At 40.1% G+C, this 16,705-nt stretch overlaps 1 protein-coding gene across 1 annotated transcript in view; it reads right to left on the bottom strand.

Annotated features, from left to right (window-relative positions):
* LOC139116933 (fibrillin-1-like) overlaps positions 1–16,705 on the bottom strand; it is a 58,047-nt gene that overhangs the window by 3,717 nt on the left and 37,625 nt on the right. Inside the window, exons 35-54 of the mRNA XM_070679668.1 lie at positions 16,366–16,494; positions 15,897–16,016; positions 15,196–15,315; positions 14,234–14,356; positions 13,479–13,616; positions 12,744–12,995; positions 12,091–12,228; positions 10,874–10,999; positions 10,342–10,461; positions 9,695–9,822; positions 8,258–8,498; positions 7,645–7,776; positions 6,763–6,891; positions 6,128–6,255; positions 4,779–5,019; positions 4,015–4,140; positions 3,051–3,321; positions 2,065–2,114; positions 1,117–1,436; positions 414–527 (exon numbers count right to left, since the gene is read on the bottom strand). Coding sequence (XP_070535769.1) covers positions 414–527; positions 1,117–1,436; positions 2,065–2,114; positions 3,051–3,321; positions 4,015–4,140; positions 4,779–5,019; positions 6,128–6,255; positions 6,763–6,891; positions 7,645–7,776; positions 8,258–8,498; positions 9,695–9,822; positions 10,342–10,461; positions 10,874–10,999; positions 12,091–12,228; positions 12,744–12,995; positions 13,479–13,616; positions 14,234–14,356; positions 15,196–15,315; positions 15,897–16,016; positions 16,366–16,494 — 3,146 coding nt within the window. The remainder of the gene's footprint in view (positions 1–413; positions 528–1,116; positions 1,437–2,064; positions 2,115–3,050; positions 3,322–4,014; positions 4,141–4,778; positions 5,020–6,127; positions 6,256–6,762; positions 6,892–7,644; positions 7,777–8,257; positions 8,499–9,694; positions 9,823–10,341; positions 10,462–10,873; positions 11,000–12,090; positions 12,229–12,743; positions 12,996–13,478; positions 13,617–14,233; positions 14,357–15,195; positions 15,316–15,896; positions 16,017–16,365; positions 16,495–16,705) is intronic.

Genomic DNA, 16,705 nt, shown 5'->3' with positions numbered 1-16,705 from the left:
CATCACCAGTGTATCCAGTAGACAACAAACTTTAGAGAGTCTTATACATAGGTGTGAACGAAAGCCATGTTTAATTTTCCGTTGACAAACTGTTCAGAAAAACATACACATTCAGTGAGAGTACCCCAAGACATATCGAAGAACACGATCAAATCGCAAACTGACGTGCAAACCCAAGCGCGACATCAAATATGCTTCGAATTGAATGCAAGTCGCATCACACAAGGCGTCACATGAACCACGTAATCTAATTGGGCATGCTATACCCCCCGCCCCCAGCGGTTGATGACATGAGTAAACATCAACAAATTTCTTCAAGCACGTCACACAACGTCATATCACATTCTAGAGCACAGCAGGACACAAACAACAAAACAAAACAGTACGGAGATATTATTTAGCAAAGGGCTCACCTCTGCGCCGGTCACTACGTATGGCGTGAAGAATTCGGACCTCTGTGGCAGGGCAGCGGCAGATCTAATACCTCTTCTATCATCAAATCTTCTAAGTCTTTCCCTCATTCTCTCCTGGAAATAAAAACAAGTTGGAAATTCTATCAATCAATGCACAGAAACTTTGCAAGGAACTGTTGAAAGCATTATCGATCGCCATTGGCCAATGACCATCCCATAAAGTGTATTACCTTGAGCTAACTCCATGACAACATAGAGGTACTGTTGAAATCGTGGATGGTGTACAGATTAAAGATACTTTGAGTGTCACACATTTATGTTAAGGTAGAACGCGCCTCAGGGACAGATATTCGGACAATCGAACTTTTTCAATTCTTTTCTGATATACCACTTGTGGGGATTCATTTTAAAGCTCTTGGCGTAAGAAAACTTTTTACCGGCTTAGTTTTTCGAAAATCGTAAATTTTATGTTTTCTCCATAGAGTTAACACAGGGATGGCGGCAATTTTGAATTTCAAATATTGGTAAATCTTGAGTAATTTGTTTCTCTAGTTCAAAAATTTACACGGTGAACCCCGATTTTTACTATTGATTTTGAAAGAGAATGATTGAAATACTCTTTGAGGAAAATTTGAGCAACAGTTTAAGTCTTTCACTTTCGAGGCGCTAACTACCTTAATGAAACCATCGTCATCTCACTTACATCAATCATTGGTGCGTGCTCCATGACCGAAGCCAACGTATTCATCCTTTCCATTTCCTCTATGTCGTCCGGTCTGCCAGTGCTGGACTGGCCGGACGAAACCGTCTCCCACGCGATCTCGTCCGAGCCCTCGCTGTCTCGCCTGAAGCCCTCTGGGTACTTGCCGACGTACTGGTTTCTGATGAACAGGCCTTCCCGCCTAACCTCCTTCTGTCGACCGCACACAGCGCAGCAGTACATGGTGAAGACGATGACGATCACCAGCAGAATGCCGCCGACCACACCACCGATGATGGCCAGCACTTGGATGAAGTTAGTGTCTGAAGGAAGATGATATTGAGAATAAGGCTTAAAAAACTAAATACATTCAATTGAACGAGATTCTTCGATGTCATAACATCAAAATAGGGATATAGTCCCTTCATCCGGGGTTTTAATGTACAGCAAAAGGTGCGAGTTCCTGAAACCTTCAAATGGCTCGTCCATGTTTTGGACACATCCATTATGTGCCTACCCATTCCGTTTTGCCTGAACGTCGCGCCGAAGTAACCAACCTATGATGTTGCTAACATCGTTGTTAACATCCTTTGCAAGTATGTCTTGGCATGTTTTAAAATATAACTCACTTGGTCACGGACAATATCCGTGTGTTTTGTAAAAGAAACGTGATACTCATATTTACGTACGCAACACCGGCACAAATAATGCTTTTTGCCGGTGGCTTTTTTGCGGTGAAAACGACGACGATTATCCATATTCGTGTAGTTAACACACAGAAAAGTACACAAAACTTCTCTTTCCAGTATTTCAATGTTGTGACATTTTTTGAATGAAGAACAATATTTTGTGCTCGATGATTTGCCATCTGACATTCTACACCAAAGTTTTGGGTCATTTGAAACACAGCCGTCACGCCACGATTATGTATACTTTTGTCTGGATACTCACCATCGTCACTGGTGACGGAACACCGCTCGCCTTCGAATCCTGACGGGCATCTGGAAGACATCAAACGCAAATTATTGAGGTAAGAGAAGAGATTGTCGGTCAAGTGGGAACACTCTGACATGTCATGATGAAAAAGAGGAGAGATATCAGTTAAATTATCTGATTTTAGCACAACCCCGACATGATTATCAAACATAATATATCTATGTATCTACTGAATATAAGCACAGTTACTCTGGACTACCCAAAAGAGTAACCGTGTATCTATTCTGAATATAAGTTTATATGTTTTCTCACTATCAAGCGGCTCTTTCTGTTCATAACAAGCATTGATCTCTCCACCAACTTCAGAATCCATATTTCAATCTTTTCCGATGGAAAATCTCACTTTTTTCAAAAAGTCTCGGGGAAATAATCTACCGAACAGCTCGAGGAGTCCCAAGACACGAAATCTGCGGATCCTTAAATGCTCAGTGGATGGAGTTTGTGAAATGTTGTTTGATTTAAAGCTACAATTTAATGCAACTTAGATGTATTGAAGTACAAATTCATACTGCAGCCTGTATGTGTGCAATGCCGATAGTCTTTGTATTTGTTTTAACTTTGCTCTTTATTTTTACGAGTACTGTATTTCCCGCTAGTCGGCCAATTTTTTACTGTATTCCTTCACACTTGCTGCAGTTTTATCCCTCTTTTGAGGTCATTTGTAATTCCTCAATGCCCAATAGTCTTGTAGACAACTCAGTTTTGTCCGGACTGAAATTCAATTTTCGACAATATGAGTGCTGTGTTAGCACACCGAACATTTGACTTTCAACACAAGCTTAATATCACTGACAGAACAATAGGAATAATAATGTAATTTTCTACACTATAAAACGCTAATGCGTAAACCAGGGATTTAGGACTGCCGCTCTAAGATTAAAAGAAAAATGGTCGCAGCTAGAAACACTAAAACAGTCTGAAGGAATTATGTGTTGACTAACCGACACTGTCTCTCGCCGTTGTTGTCGACATAACATTCACCGTCATTTAAACAATAGTCCGGGTAACAAATATCTTCCGTTGTGGGGGTGACAACGATAGTTGTCGGGGCAACAGTTGATACTGCAGCCACGCTTGTCGCTGGGGCCACGGATGTTGCTGGAGCCTCGGTTGTTGTTGGAACGGCGGTTTTTGTTGTAACAACGGTCGTTGCTGGAGTCGCGGCTGTCGGCGGAGCCACAGTTGTGACGATAGCGGCTGTTGTCGGGGGTTCTATTCATGCAATAAAAGTGACGAAAAAGAACTTCATTATGTAGGATACTTGGTCCATACTTGGCTGGTAGTGTAGTGTACATGCAATCAAATTATCTAAAATTTGCACCCATTCTTTTATCTTAAATTTATGAACGATGTGCCGAATTGTTACAGGCGGGGACATACTGTCCAACTCACACAATCTTTCATACCTCCGGTTGCCAAAGGCTTGTTGGGAATTTTTTTGACACCTGCCCAGAAGCCTGCGTTTTGAACTAATTTGTAACTGTGGAAATTGGAGAAACTAATTCTATTTCATTAATTTTGACACAGAATCTGGCTGCTGTTTTGAATTTCAAATATAAGTAAATTTGAGATAGTTTTGGTGGTCGGAAATATCATGAAATACTTATTAAAAGTTTGATGCGCAAAGAATGAGTAATATTATTTTTTAATTTCATTGTCAAAGTACAGATTACCTCAGGCCAAGTGTTTTGGTAAACAAACTCGCGACTTCTTTCGACAAAGGAAATATTTGTATAGAACATCACGGCTATGTTAGACATCGTGAGACCAAGTAATTTGAATAGCATTTCCCTGATAATCACTTCGAAGATGTTAAACTGACCTATCAAACAGATCACAAGCACTATTGGCCGGTGTTTGGTTGTACTAAGGGGTCGGTTGAGGGAGGTGGATGATGTTACTTACCGGTGCATATCGTGCCCGGCTCACCGACCGATGTATCGAGGAAACCTTCGTCACACTGGCATTCGAGAGTACCGTTGGAGCTACTGCAAGTGGCGTTGGGTGAACACAAACTGCATATATCGTAATCTGGTCGGATTTCAAGATGGAAAATATATAATGAGTCAAAGGTCAAACATATGTCGTCATCTGATTGGATGTCACAAAATGGAAAATGTAAAATGGGTGAAAGGTCAGGCATTGAATGGGCGATTCTATAGGAAATTCGTATTTCCTCGCAAATCTCACCCCTAAAAAAAGATCATATATTACCAGTAATCCTGATAGTTTATTGGGTCGGTGTACATGAATCAGTTAACAGGATTCAATATGTGAAATTGACGACAAGGTAGTTGTCAAATCTACCCTTCGACTTCAGCTTGTATCAACTGGGTTTTTCAATGTTTCTCCTGCACCACAGAACAGTGCAGGTCGAAACACGCCACATCTCGATTACCACAGAAATAAGCATTTTGGGGTCAGAGGTCACGGGCAACATTATCATTTGGTTCTGTGTTTTCAAGTCGAATCCCCCAGTAGTGATATGTTTAAAAGAATCGACCAAAGTGCTCTAAGGCTTACAGCTTTTACTACAGTCAGCAGTCCTAAAGCCTGTTCATGTGACTACTTTGCGCTCGTGTCTGTCTCCGCCTGTCCGTATCCAAGAGGTCGTATTTTCCCCGTGAACTAAAAGAGAAACAGTACTAGCTACTACACAGTCCACATACCGTATACTTTAAAGGTACGTATCAAAAAGGTCGCGGTGACTTCTCCATTGTTCACTGTTGCTAACCCGCTCCCTGTGTCCAGCGCCTCGATGGCGTCCACAACGTCCTGTGAAACAACCGGTGAGTCGGCCGCAAAGTAGATATCGATATCCACAAATATGCTTCCGTCGCTGAAGGTGATATCTCCAACACCGTAGTACGTATCTTTCAGGCCGCTGCTTCTTTTGATGACATACTCCACCTATGTATGAAATATGGAAGAGAAGACCGTTGCTTCTATTTTAATACGCGGGGTATATAACAGAATTAACTTTAAGGTAACTTTAACCCTTTCACCCCCAGTTCCCTGTATACAGGTCCAACTTTACCATAGAAAACAATGGATTTGGGACAAACCATGGTGGTGAAAGGGTTAAAGTAGAATGCGCCTCTGGGACAGATATTCAAACCTTTAAATTATCCTCTGATCTAGCACTTGTGGAGGCTCATTTCGAAAAACAATTTTTACCGTCTCAGATTTTGGAAAATTTATTTTTTTCTCTACAGAGTTAACACAAGGATGGCGGCCATTTTGGATTTCAAATATCGGTAAATCTTGGGTGATTTGTTTCCCCAGCGCCAACATTTGCACGGCGACCCCCGATTTCTATTCTTGATTGTGAAAGTGAAACGCTTGAAAGTTTCGTCGAGGAAAATTTGAGCAAAAGTCAAAGTCTTTCACTTTCGAGGCGCATATTACCTTAAACAGAGTTTGTGCCATTTGCAAGCTACGATCGCTACAACAAAGAAGTCTAAACCCCCCATTGTTTAAAATGTATTTCATGAGCGAAATAAAAGTGCAAGTTTGTCATTGTGACGTGTTTAATCTTCATCTGACCAAGCAGTCAGAGCCTGATGCAATTTAATATATATATATATATATATATATATATATATATATATATATATATATATATATATATACTAACTCTTACGTCAGCAATACCTGAGATATATTTCCCATTGTTTCTATATAAGCTGTAACCTTTGACGTATTTCCCCATCTTTCATTCCTGATATACCGGTACAACAATTTCTTTCCATGCACCAAAGAACATGTCGATCATGTAGTTGTTCAGCATGCTAACACAGCCTGCGTGTGGCGTTTGTCCAATGCAATTGCTGACAACTTTGTTTCAGTCTGGTCAAGATCTTTTGTCAACAATCACATCATGTGTTGTACAACACTTTGCTTTTTGACAAGATGTTTTTGGGTAAAGGAGAAGAAAATGAACTTGTTTTCTGGACCAAACGAATGATCAATACATTCATCACAAGATACAGCTATTGTGCCCTAGAATGAGTCTTACCGATTCTCTGACGTTGTTGCTTAAAGTGGTGTATTGGTTGCTAGATGTGTCGGCTAGACTGTCCGTATATGTCAGTGCTGTTCCATCATCAGCTGTCATTTCAGTCGTAAACTTGAAAGCCTTGCGATCTGTCGGAAGAAACGAGTCGTTTTAACATCTGATATTGAGAAGATGGTCAATCAGTCAGTCTCTCTCTCTCTCTCTCTCTCTCTCTCTCTCTCTCTCTCTCTCTCTCTCTCTCTCTCTCTCTCTCTCTCTCTCTCTCTCTCTCTCTCTCTCTCCCCCAAAATATGCATGTTGTATATGTTTTTGCCGAGATAATGTCTGTTTGCCAATAAAATATGAAATCTCCCGCGAACTCAGATCGTTTTCCCAAAATGAAATGTAACTTTACGTGATCAATGATTAGAAGGGAAAATATTAAAAATGAGATTAGGCATAAACTCGTTTTAGTAGTATACAATATTTTAGGACAGTTCTGATACCAAACACACTAGATCCGATCTTTACCATGAAAACTGTAAGTTTTCTTCTTGGGCCCTTCTGTTGTTTTATAATTACCAATATCCCTGGGATTATATTAATTCGTATTACTACAGTTACTCATTGTTTGGAAGTTTTCCCGCGATACTAACCTACACAAGTATTGTTACTTGATTCCAGTTGAATGTAGCCTTCACTGCACTGACAGATGTAGCTGCCAACAGTATTCACGCATTCCAGATTAGTGGTGTTGCAGACGCCGTTTTCACATTCATTGATATCTGTCAATAATAATACAAAAACTGGTAAGATATCATACACCTTTCTATGTACTTGAACAAACAGCAGACCTACATTCAGATGGTGTTGGGAGGAAATTTAAAAAGTGCGACGTCGTCATCGCCTGGCGAATGAAGAAAATTCGCGATTATTCCTGAGAATGTGTTCCGTTGGGTACGCTGGTTCCGTGCCAAGCCTCGACTCGGGAACACACACTCTGCTATTTTTACACACTGCTTTGTGACAAAACAGGGACAGTTTAGATGAATTTTCCATGGTGGGCTGTTCTAGGGTGAAACGAGCTAAATTATTTTGCTTATGTCATTGCCGAAGTTAGTGGGTATTGTGACAAACCATAAATGGGGTCTAACAAAACCTCTATAATCACAACGGATCAGGTAGTAGAATGGTGGTGGTGTCGTCTGCATGAGCGGCGATCTTTTTTGGAGTTCGGCATCTTAGAAATTGGCTGTAGAGTTTGCCATTCGCCGCCCTAATTCATTTATAGATCGTACTTATACTGTCAGTGAGATCTGTAAATTATTAAAGTTTAAAACTTGTAAATTATCTGTAATCGGAATCAATTATTCCTCCTTTAGCGCAAACGATGTAGGATACAGCGCTTGCGCTAACTTAGGAAAATTGTTTCTGATATGAAATGACTTGTGACATAAATTATGTACTGTATCAACTCTGGTTCATGTGAAACCATGTGTTTGTTTCCGGCTCGGAACTCCGAGGTTGTTTAACCTTACCTCCACAGTTACCGATTGTGCCATTTCCAGCGTAGCCATCATCGCAGATACACGTGTAATTGTTATTACTCAAGAACACGCAAGTTGCCAGCGGATCACAGTCGTCTGTTCCGTCAAAGCAGGGGTTGATAACTATGGGAAGAAAAAAATACAAGCAATAACACTGTGAGAAGCTACAGGGTGCAAAAACCGTCCAAAATTGCATGTTGATTGGACGAATATTTTTTCAAGGTTGCTGTATAACCCAGGCGAATTAAGAAGATGACTTATAATATAAATTAGAAACGATTCAAAATACAACAATGCAATGAAATGTAAAAATATCAGAAGAAACATTTTTAGCTTTGCGGGGAAATTCTAAACTACTTTGCGTCATACCGCAAGCCCTTGAGTTCCAGAAGGTTTATTCTCGCAGACTGAGCGCGATTTGCCAAGACCCTGGATCGCCGGGAACTATGTGATGTTGTCAGATAAAGTAATGTTATATTGATTGCCAGTTAAGTACACGTCGGTGTTTGTGTTCATGAAAGTTGTTTATGTTGGGGCGTGGCCAGCAACGTGCAAATTAATCTTAGACACTGACATTCGTACAAGTCGAGAAGTATCTATTTACCTGGTTCGCCGATTACAAAAGTTCCCGGCAGAATATGGCTGAGTACATTTACTATATCGTTTACTCTTCCGGTCAAGGATGCGTAGTAAGCCGCCTCGACGTCATCCTCTTGCACATTTGAGCCCGGATGAAAACTCAGGATGAACGTCACTTTGATATAGGTGTTATAGTCTTCCATGGAGACAACGATGCTGCCAACGTAGTCGTCTGCCAAGCTGCTATTACTGAAAACTGCTAGCATCTGTGAAAAGCACGAACACAGAGACTGTTCAGGGCCAATTCCGACCTTCCACTCTGTCACCTACCCTACACGTGCACGTTGACCAGATGAGATTTAAGGTAGTATGCGCCTCGAACGTGAAAGACAAACTTTTGCTCAAACTTTCCTCGGGGAATATTTCAACCATTCTCTTTCAAAATCAAAAATCAAAACCAGGGGTCACCGCGCAAATTTCGGTACTGGAGAAAATGTCCCAGATTTAGCGATATTTAAAATTCAAAATGGCCGCAATCCTTGTGGTAACTCTGTAAAGAAAAATAAAATTTACGATTTTCGAATAACCATGACGGTGAAAAGTTTTCTTATACCAAGAGCTTTAAAATGGTCCCCTATAGAGTTGTTGGTCAAAAAGAGAATTGTAAAAGTTTGAGAGTCCGAATATCTGTCCCCGAAGCGCATTCTACCTTAATTTTGAATTCTCTTCCTTGTTTCATATTTAAATCGGCAAGCGAAGAGGGTTTCCCTCGGGCCCCTAACTATGTAGTTTATTCCTTATCGTCACACTAATACCTCCAGTTAGCAATTAATTAAGGGAGTGTACAACTCGAAAGTGAAAGACTTAAACTTTTACTCAAACGTTCTGCATGGACACTTTCAATGATACCATAGACTTACTAAATCAAGAATAAAAATCAGAAATCATGCACCACGCAGTTTGGTTCTAGAGTAACAAATCACTTGACATTTACCAATATTTGAAATCAAAAGTGGTCGCCAACCCTGCGTTAACTCTATGGACAAAATTAAATTTTTCGACGTCCGAAAAACAAAGACGGTGAAGATCTTTCGTACCCCAAGAGCTTCAAAATGAGCACCTACCTAGTGGGCCAGCAAGTGGTAGACCAGATCACATAAAGTTAGGCCAAAAAAATGGGTGTTTAGGGTAACCCGACCTAGCCTAGAAAAAACCGCCGACCCCATACACGTTTTGAAAAATAAATTGGGTACATTCACTAAATTTCACCGTATTTTATTGGTCTCAGCCAACACGAAGAACATTTAAAACATCTCCTCCGACCTACCTCCCCTAATTTTCGGAGGCATTTCACCGGAAACACATATTTTCTTATTTGCATTTAATACTGCTGTGTAAGCATTTGGAGAATACTTCAATATGTGAAGAATTAAGAAAAAATATTTCATGATGGAAGTCTTACATCTCTTATGACGATGCTTGAGTAGCTTTGGAAGAGCACAGAACCAGTGGTGGTCAAATCCGAAGTGTAAATCCATCGAAAGCCGTCGGACCCCTCGTACACTACGCTTCCTTCCAACGTTTCCACGGCTGTTGAGAGAGAGAGAGAGAGAGAGAGAGAGAGAGAGAGAGAGAGAGAGAGAGAGAGAGAGAGAGAGAGAGAGAGAGAGAGAGAGAGATAAAAAGCCAGTCAGTTTGAAGATTTGAAAAGCAGCAGTGTCTCGGTATATAACCGTGTCTAAATGGATCACAGAATCAAAGTGCACGTTGAACGTTTACATTTTGCCTGCAAACACGGAAATCGATCATGATCTCGGAGAATGTAGCGACATATTGGTTTTGATGCAGATAGTGAAAATTGCCTTTGCAGTAACAGCTCCATTATCCGTGACGTTTGATTAATTTCCATGGATCTCACTTTAGTTCTTGTTAACATTGACGATTTACATGACGTCTGTCAATTTTTTTCTCCTTTGTAAGTTGTGCCCTGTTATTATTAAATCTGTTTGTTGACAACTAAACCAGATGAAAAAACTTTAGTTGCGCTAGTCATCACGGCTTCATAAAAAACTGTATAAAAGAGAACCAAAACAGGTATAGCCAGCATACCTTGACAGGTGCCGTTAACTCTCTCATATCCAGATAAACATTCGCAAGTGTAGTTGCCGGGTGTATTGACGCATCTCTCGTTGTTATAGTCGCAGGGTCTTGTCTTGCATTCATCGATGTCTAGAAATAACAAATAATACGGTTAAAGATTATTCGTCACTTCTTTCCCGCGACCTTCTGAGTGACTTGCACCCTTGAAAGTTGTTGGCTTTCACCCTTGTTCGACTGGGTTCAACCCTCTGTGCTGCAATCCCGCACGGTCACATATTGTAGAAGGGCGAAAACTCGTGCATTTTACTGGTGATAGCAGCAGACAGAAGATTGCCAGCAGATTGGACTGAGGTATCTGAGTCCCAATAATGGCTATCAAAAATGAACAAAGAAAACTCGGACGTGTCACTGAAGAACAGAGATGTTCGAATGCGACAACTTTGGTACAGGCTCTCTGCCTCCTGACGATGCATCTATAGCATGGACACGACTGTCTGTCTGTCTACCTGTTGTTTTGACAAGTATTCAAAACACTTCTAACCTGTACACGTGACCCCGGTGCCGGAGTATCCATCTATACATTCACAGATAAATCCGCCGGCGATGTTTCTACAAATACCGAAGGAATCGTCGCAGTTGTCTTGTTCGAACAAACATTCGTTGAAATCTGTAAAAACAACGGAAAATGTTCAGCTGCGGTTAACATTCACAGAAAAATGGTTAAACGAGCAATGTCAGAGATGGCTACAGCGCCCTCTATAACAACTCTAACTAAGCATTATTTCCCTCAGCAGGAAAGGGGCGACAGATCGTGAACCTTTTATTGTATTTGAGGCTTCTAGTGCATATACAATGGGGTGTACAGTAAATAGTATCCATATGACATGAGAATACACGTGATAGCGTGAGTACGGATAGTTAAACTTAGACAAATTGTTACATATGCACAGGAAAAAAATAACAGAAAATGAAAAAAAAGAAACCTGTGATAGAAGGTTAGACGACAAAGTTATTCCTATAGTCAATGGCAGATGGATGACTGGTCATATAAGTGATTGTTGCTCAAAGCGTAAACGCTGTATACACAAAGTGACAAAGATTCAGCAGAAATGTTCCATTTGATGTACACATTAGTTTCTCAACACTGAGATTTTTTTCAGAAAAGAACATTGAAAAACATCGTATTCCAGCCGGTATCTTTAGTCCAAAATTATCAAAAACATTACAGAAAAATTCATAAAAAAATTGGTACAATTTTGCATCAAGATTTGGTAGGAACTATTACAGCATTCAAAGGGTTTAAAGGAGAAAGATGATCTTGAAAATTATGTAAATTTCGTTATTGCTTGAAACTTAAATGAGATCAAGCTACGGAATCTGAAACCCGAATTTGAACGTCTGGACAGGTTGTTCACCATACACAATCGGTCCAGGGTTCCCCGAAGGAGTTGTAAATGAAAGCAGTAAAGTTAAAGGTATACAGTCATCTAATCTAAATATGCCCATATATGGTCAAAGGGGCGTTCAAAATGCCCATGTGATGGCGCTGTTTTTAAAAAGCGGCCACCCGCTAAAAATCTGTGATTGGTTAGATTTTCTCTTTCCATGGTAACTGTGGCAAAATTGGAGCAGGTGACAGTATACCTTTAACCCCAAAGAGTTCAATGTGCAGATTTATTCATCCTTTGAACAGAGATCTCAACGGAGCCATCCACAGGGAGCTGTGAACCAAATAATGCTATTGGTCTGTCAACTGACCTTCGCAAAGAATGCCTGCAGTACTGTTGACTTCCAGGTACCCGGATGGGCAACTGCATGCGTAAGAACCGGGAAAGTTCATACAATCGGCCACTGGATCGCAGTTATTGAGGTCATCAGATGAACACTCGTCGATATCTGATTGCCAGAACAGACAAAACATAAAGTCTTGACGCTATAATCACATGTTTTTCATTCTGTTCATAAGTATATTGTTGTGTTCAGATGGCAAAACACAAAAGTGACCTGGTAGGAGCGGGAGTATGTCAGGAAAATGAAGTATGTTTCTGGTCCAGGACTGTTGTCGAATAATACGATTTTTGTTCTCCTCTAGACCCTTTGATGGTAAATATTATTAGTAGAAGTAATTTTTGAAGCTCCAGCAGCTCGGTAATACGGTATTATGACTTGTCATGGTTTCGGTATATAACCAATAAAATTTTATTGGTTGAACTTATCCTTAAGTGATTAAAAATGGCACGGTACGCAGGTCTCAAATTATGCTTGCGATGACCAATAAAATCGGGGGTTATTTACCAAAACACCAACGTAGGAAAACATGGCGACATTTTTACGGAGGACTTCAGTATTACTCTCACTTGCTTCTCATCGTCATTTGCATACTCTCGCGTGACTCTTAACACATTACTTACCCTCGCAGTATGTACCATTTCCCGTGAAGCCACTGATGCAAGTACATGTGTAGGTTCCTGGAGAGTTGGTGCAGTCGGCGTTCTCGCCACAAATCGTCGGGTTTTCAGCACACTCGTCGATATCCACACAGGAGTCTCTATCTTCTGCTCGGTACCCGTCGAGACAGATACAGAGATAAGACCGCTCAATGTTCTCACAACGGGAGCGTTCGTCACAGGTGTTGGTGTCTGCGCTTGCGCACTCGTTGATATCTGTAAAATACCAACCCCACAAAAATAAAGTAGATAAAAGCCAGGCAACAAAACACGTCTTTCAGCTAGTGCTCTTTTGTAATTGTAAAAATACGGCAGGAAATCTAAAAGAGCTTTTCCAAAGTCATAACTAATAACTCCGACAGTTTGGAACAACACCGAGAAAAGAACACATCGCCACATGGTATATTAATGTGTGTCATGTCTCTGGACTTCAAAGGAGTAAAATCATACAATTCACCAAAAACAAACACAAACTAAGTTAAACCAATACCATGCGGTACACATAAGTTTCAGACCTGGCACGATTGATTAACTGACGTATCTTAACAATTTTACACTTTTTGTGTATTTATGTAATATGCGTTTTCGTGTATTTATGTAATTATATATATATATATATATATATATATATATATATATATATATATATATATATATATATATATATATATATATATATATATATATAATACCACGTACCTGTACATTGAGTTCCGTTTCCCTCATATCCATCAAGACAAGTACATTCGTAGCTGCCATACGTATTGTTACAGCTTGCCAGGTCGTCACAATCAGCCTTTCTCGGGTCGTTCCCTGGTAACGTACACTCGTTAACATCTGCAGAAGAACGAGAATGGTGTTAGCGTTGTCTCAGTTAAAAGTTAGGTCAACATACCGGACCATCGTTCATTGTGATGTTGAGAAATGTTATACAGAGATAGCTACTTCTTAATTACTTGACAATGAAGACATATTGCGATCTTATCAGTTCCTTTCTAATATCCTGTGTTTACACATGATATTTATAATTCTTTCTGACGCTATTCATCTCTAACCAATCGAAGTCAAACACATTGATATTCTTTCCCACCAAAATGGCTATATCACTGCCTGAATTAACCCCTTTGCTTTAGTACATGTGTGTCTCACAGCGCATGCGTATACTCAGGGCGCATTCCTCAGTAATGGAACTGGTCATCACTTATCCGCCAATAAAATGATACACTATTATCGTAACAATAGTTCAACGCGAAAAGTAGCTGTAGTAATGAAGTTTGAAGAAACAGGACAGTCGTATCTGTCTCCATCACTTGAACCAAAAAGTCCCTGCTCCATAAATAATCCCAAACATTCGCTGCCAGTGGTGTAAAGGAATCGCTACTGCACGCAAGTGTTGCACACACGAACACTGAAGACAAAATAGCCATGTGTATGGCCAATGGCCAATGACGTACCAAAGCAGGCTTTCCCGTCTCCTTGGAAACCGCTGTTACATGTACATAGATAGGAGCCAGGGTTATTGGAACAAGTTGCGTCAGCGTCGCAGCCGTGCAAATCCTCACGGCACTCATTGATATCTGTGAATCAAAAACAGCCAGTTAAAAAGTAAACATACCTCTATTAAATCATTAAATTCTAGTTCAAGACCGTGACGGCAGCCATTTTAAATTCCAAATATCGGTATTTTATTGGATGATTTGTCTCTCTCATCAAATTTCATCCTTTGTTTCGAAAGCGAATGGTTTTCTTACAAAGAGTTTGAGCAAAATATTAAGACTTTCAATTTCAAGGTGCGTAAGCCCAGCAGTACAACTATTAAAGACCCTAAAATGATACGCATGATTGTGGCGACTTGTATTCATCGAATCTTATTACATGCCTCGATGTGAGTGCAAATCAGTGCATTGATTTGAATAGGAACATACGGGGAGTTAACGGGCTGTGTGAACGATGTACGGATCGGTTTCCATAGTTACCGGTCCGGTGACGACCGCCGACGTCTAGGTAGGCGCTTAACGCTAGATGTAACATATCCATGCGCGCACTGCTATTTTGACTTCCGTTAAAATCTGTTTGATGCTGTTCGATAAAGGTAAAATTGTTTGAGCGGCATGTAACAAAAATGTTCTTGCCTGAATACATGGGTTTACTTGCTCTCGCAGCAGGAGCCAATTTGCCCTCCTTGCATCGGGCAATTTGTCACCTACTCTCGGATCCATATATTCATGTATTCAGGCAATAATATATATATATATATATATATATATATATATATATATATATATATATATATATATATATATATATATATATATATATATATATATATATATATATATATATATATATATATATATATATATCACTGAAGATTACTACTGTTCGTGGTCATTAATTCCACAACATGTTAGCCCACCTGTACAGTTAAATCCGTCACCCCGAAAACCGGGATAACAACTGCAATTGTAGGAGCCCTCGGTGTTCACACAGTCAGCGTAGATGTCACATGATGTTGGGTCAAGACACTCGTTTGTGTCTGTTGAGAGAAGGGTGGTCGATTTTCAATAACTGACAGGTATTCGTTAGTATCGGTTGAATGTAAAATGTTTTATGCAACATCATCATTTCGCGAAATCGCTAGGTGGTTCGGTTTTCTATCGCGAGTTCAAGTGCACATGGATTTGCACAGTTGAAGACCACATTGTATTCTATTGTTGGGGAGGTAACCTGTTCCCCTATCATCTTCTCAATATTTTCCCAACGTTAGTTAATAAAACACCAGAATCTGAATTATGAGTTGATTTGCATACAAAGCAGACACACCATCTGGGAGGACATACCAATCAACATGATAAAACTTTAAAAGGATAACATGGAACCCACATCACATAAATTGTAATTACTGGAGAGGCAGTGTCGAGAAATGTGGTTTTTAAAGGGGCGGGTTTTTTATCAGCTTATCTCTGAGCAAATTGACAATTTACAAATTTCGAAGGAGAACTAAGGACTTACTAAAATCACTTAAATAGTCACTGTGAACAACCATGAATACGAGAACTAGGGATTGAAATCTGCCCTTTTTACAAGACTTGTTAAAGGGTCCAAGAGACCACTAACCTGCACAGATAAAGCCAGTGCCCGTGTAGCCATCATTACACCGGCAGATATATGAACCAACTGTGTTGTTACAGTAACCAAACACACTGCAGCCATGGGCACCTTCACACTCGTTGATGTCTATGCAATAAAAAAAGATAGTTCGTCACAATGAATGCACATTTTCCAAGAGACTCTGATAGCGGACAGGCGTGAAGGTGTCCGACCGGATTAATCATATTAATCACGCGCAAGTTGAGGAGCTGTTACACAGGAAGGGCTAGAGTGCTGTAGCACGTGTCGGGAAAATGGAAGATTCGTGTCTGGCAATTTTCATCCCTGTCGACGATTCCAAAAAAATCGTTTCAAAATCTCATGACTGTTTTATAAGAAATCTGGGAACGGGTTTGTTATTGTTGTACTAACTTAAGACGTAAATTTACTACTTTCAAAAGATCCACACAAAAGATGCCATATTGGATAAACCTACCGTAGCAGACATCGGAAACGTTGTAAAACCCTGTGTCACAGACGCACTCGTAGCCGCCAAATCTGTTTACGCAGTGGGTATGATCTCGATCGCTACATACATTAGTTTGACCTTCACACTCGTTTTTGTCTGTAAATGAGATGAGAAACATACAGAAAATATAAAAATAGAAAGAGAGTTACTAAAGTAAATAAGTCAAATTGTGTGTCTCGGTTTTTTTTTCTCCTATTGAATGTTAATACAAACAAGCTTAGGGTTGGTTGAAAATTGGGGAAATCTGCAGCATTAAAATCGCTACGAAAGATTTTGTAACCCAGCTGTTTTTCAAAAGCAACTATCA

The sequence above is a fragment of the Ptychodera flava genome, chromosome 18 (genome assembly GCF_041260155.1).
Source record: "Ptychodera flava strain L36383 chromosome 18, AS_Pfla_20210202, whole genome shotgun sequence".
In the NCBI taxonomy this organism is placed as follows: Eukaryota; Metazoa; Hemichordata; class Enteropneusta; family Ptychoderidae; genus Ptychodera; species Ptychodera flava.
This window is presented reverse-complemented; position numbering and strand designations above follow the sequence as displayed.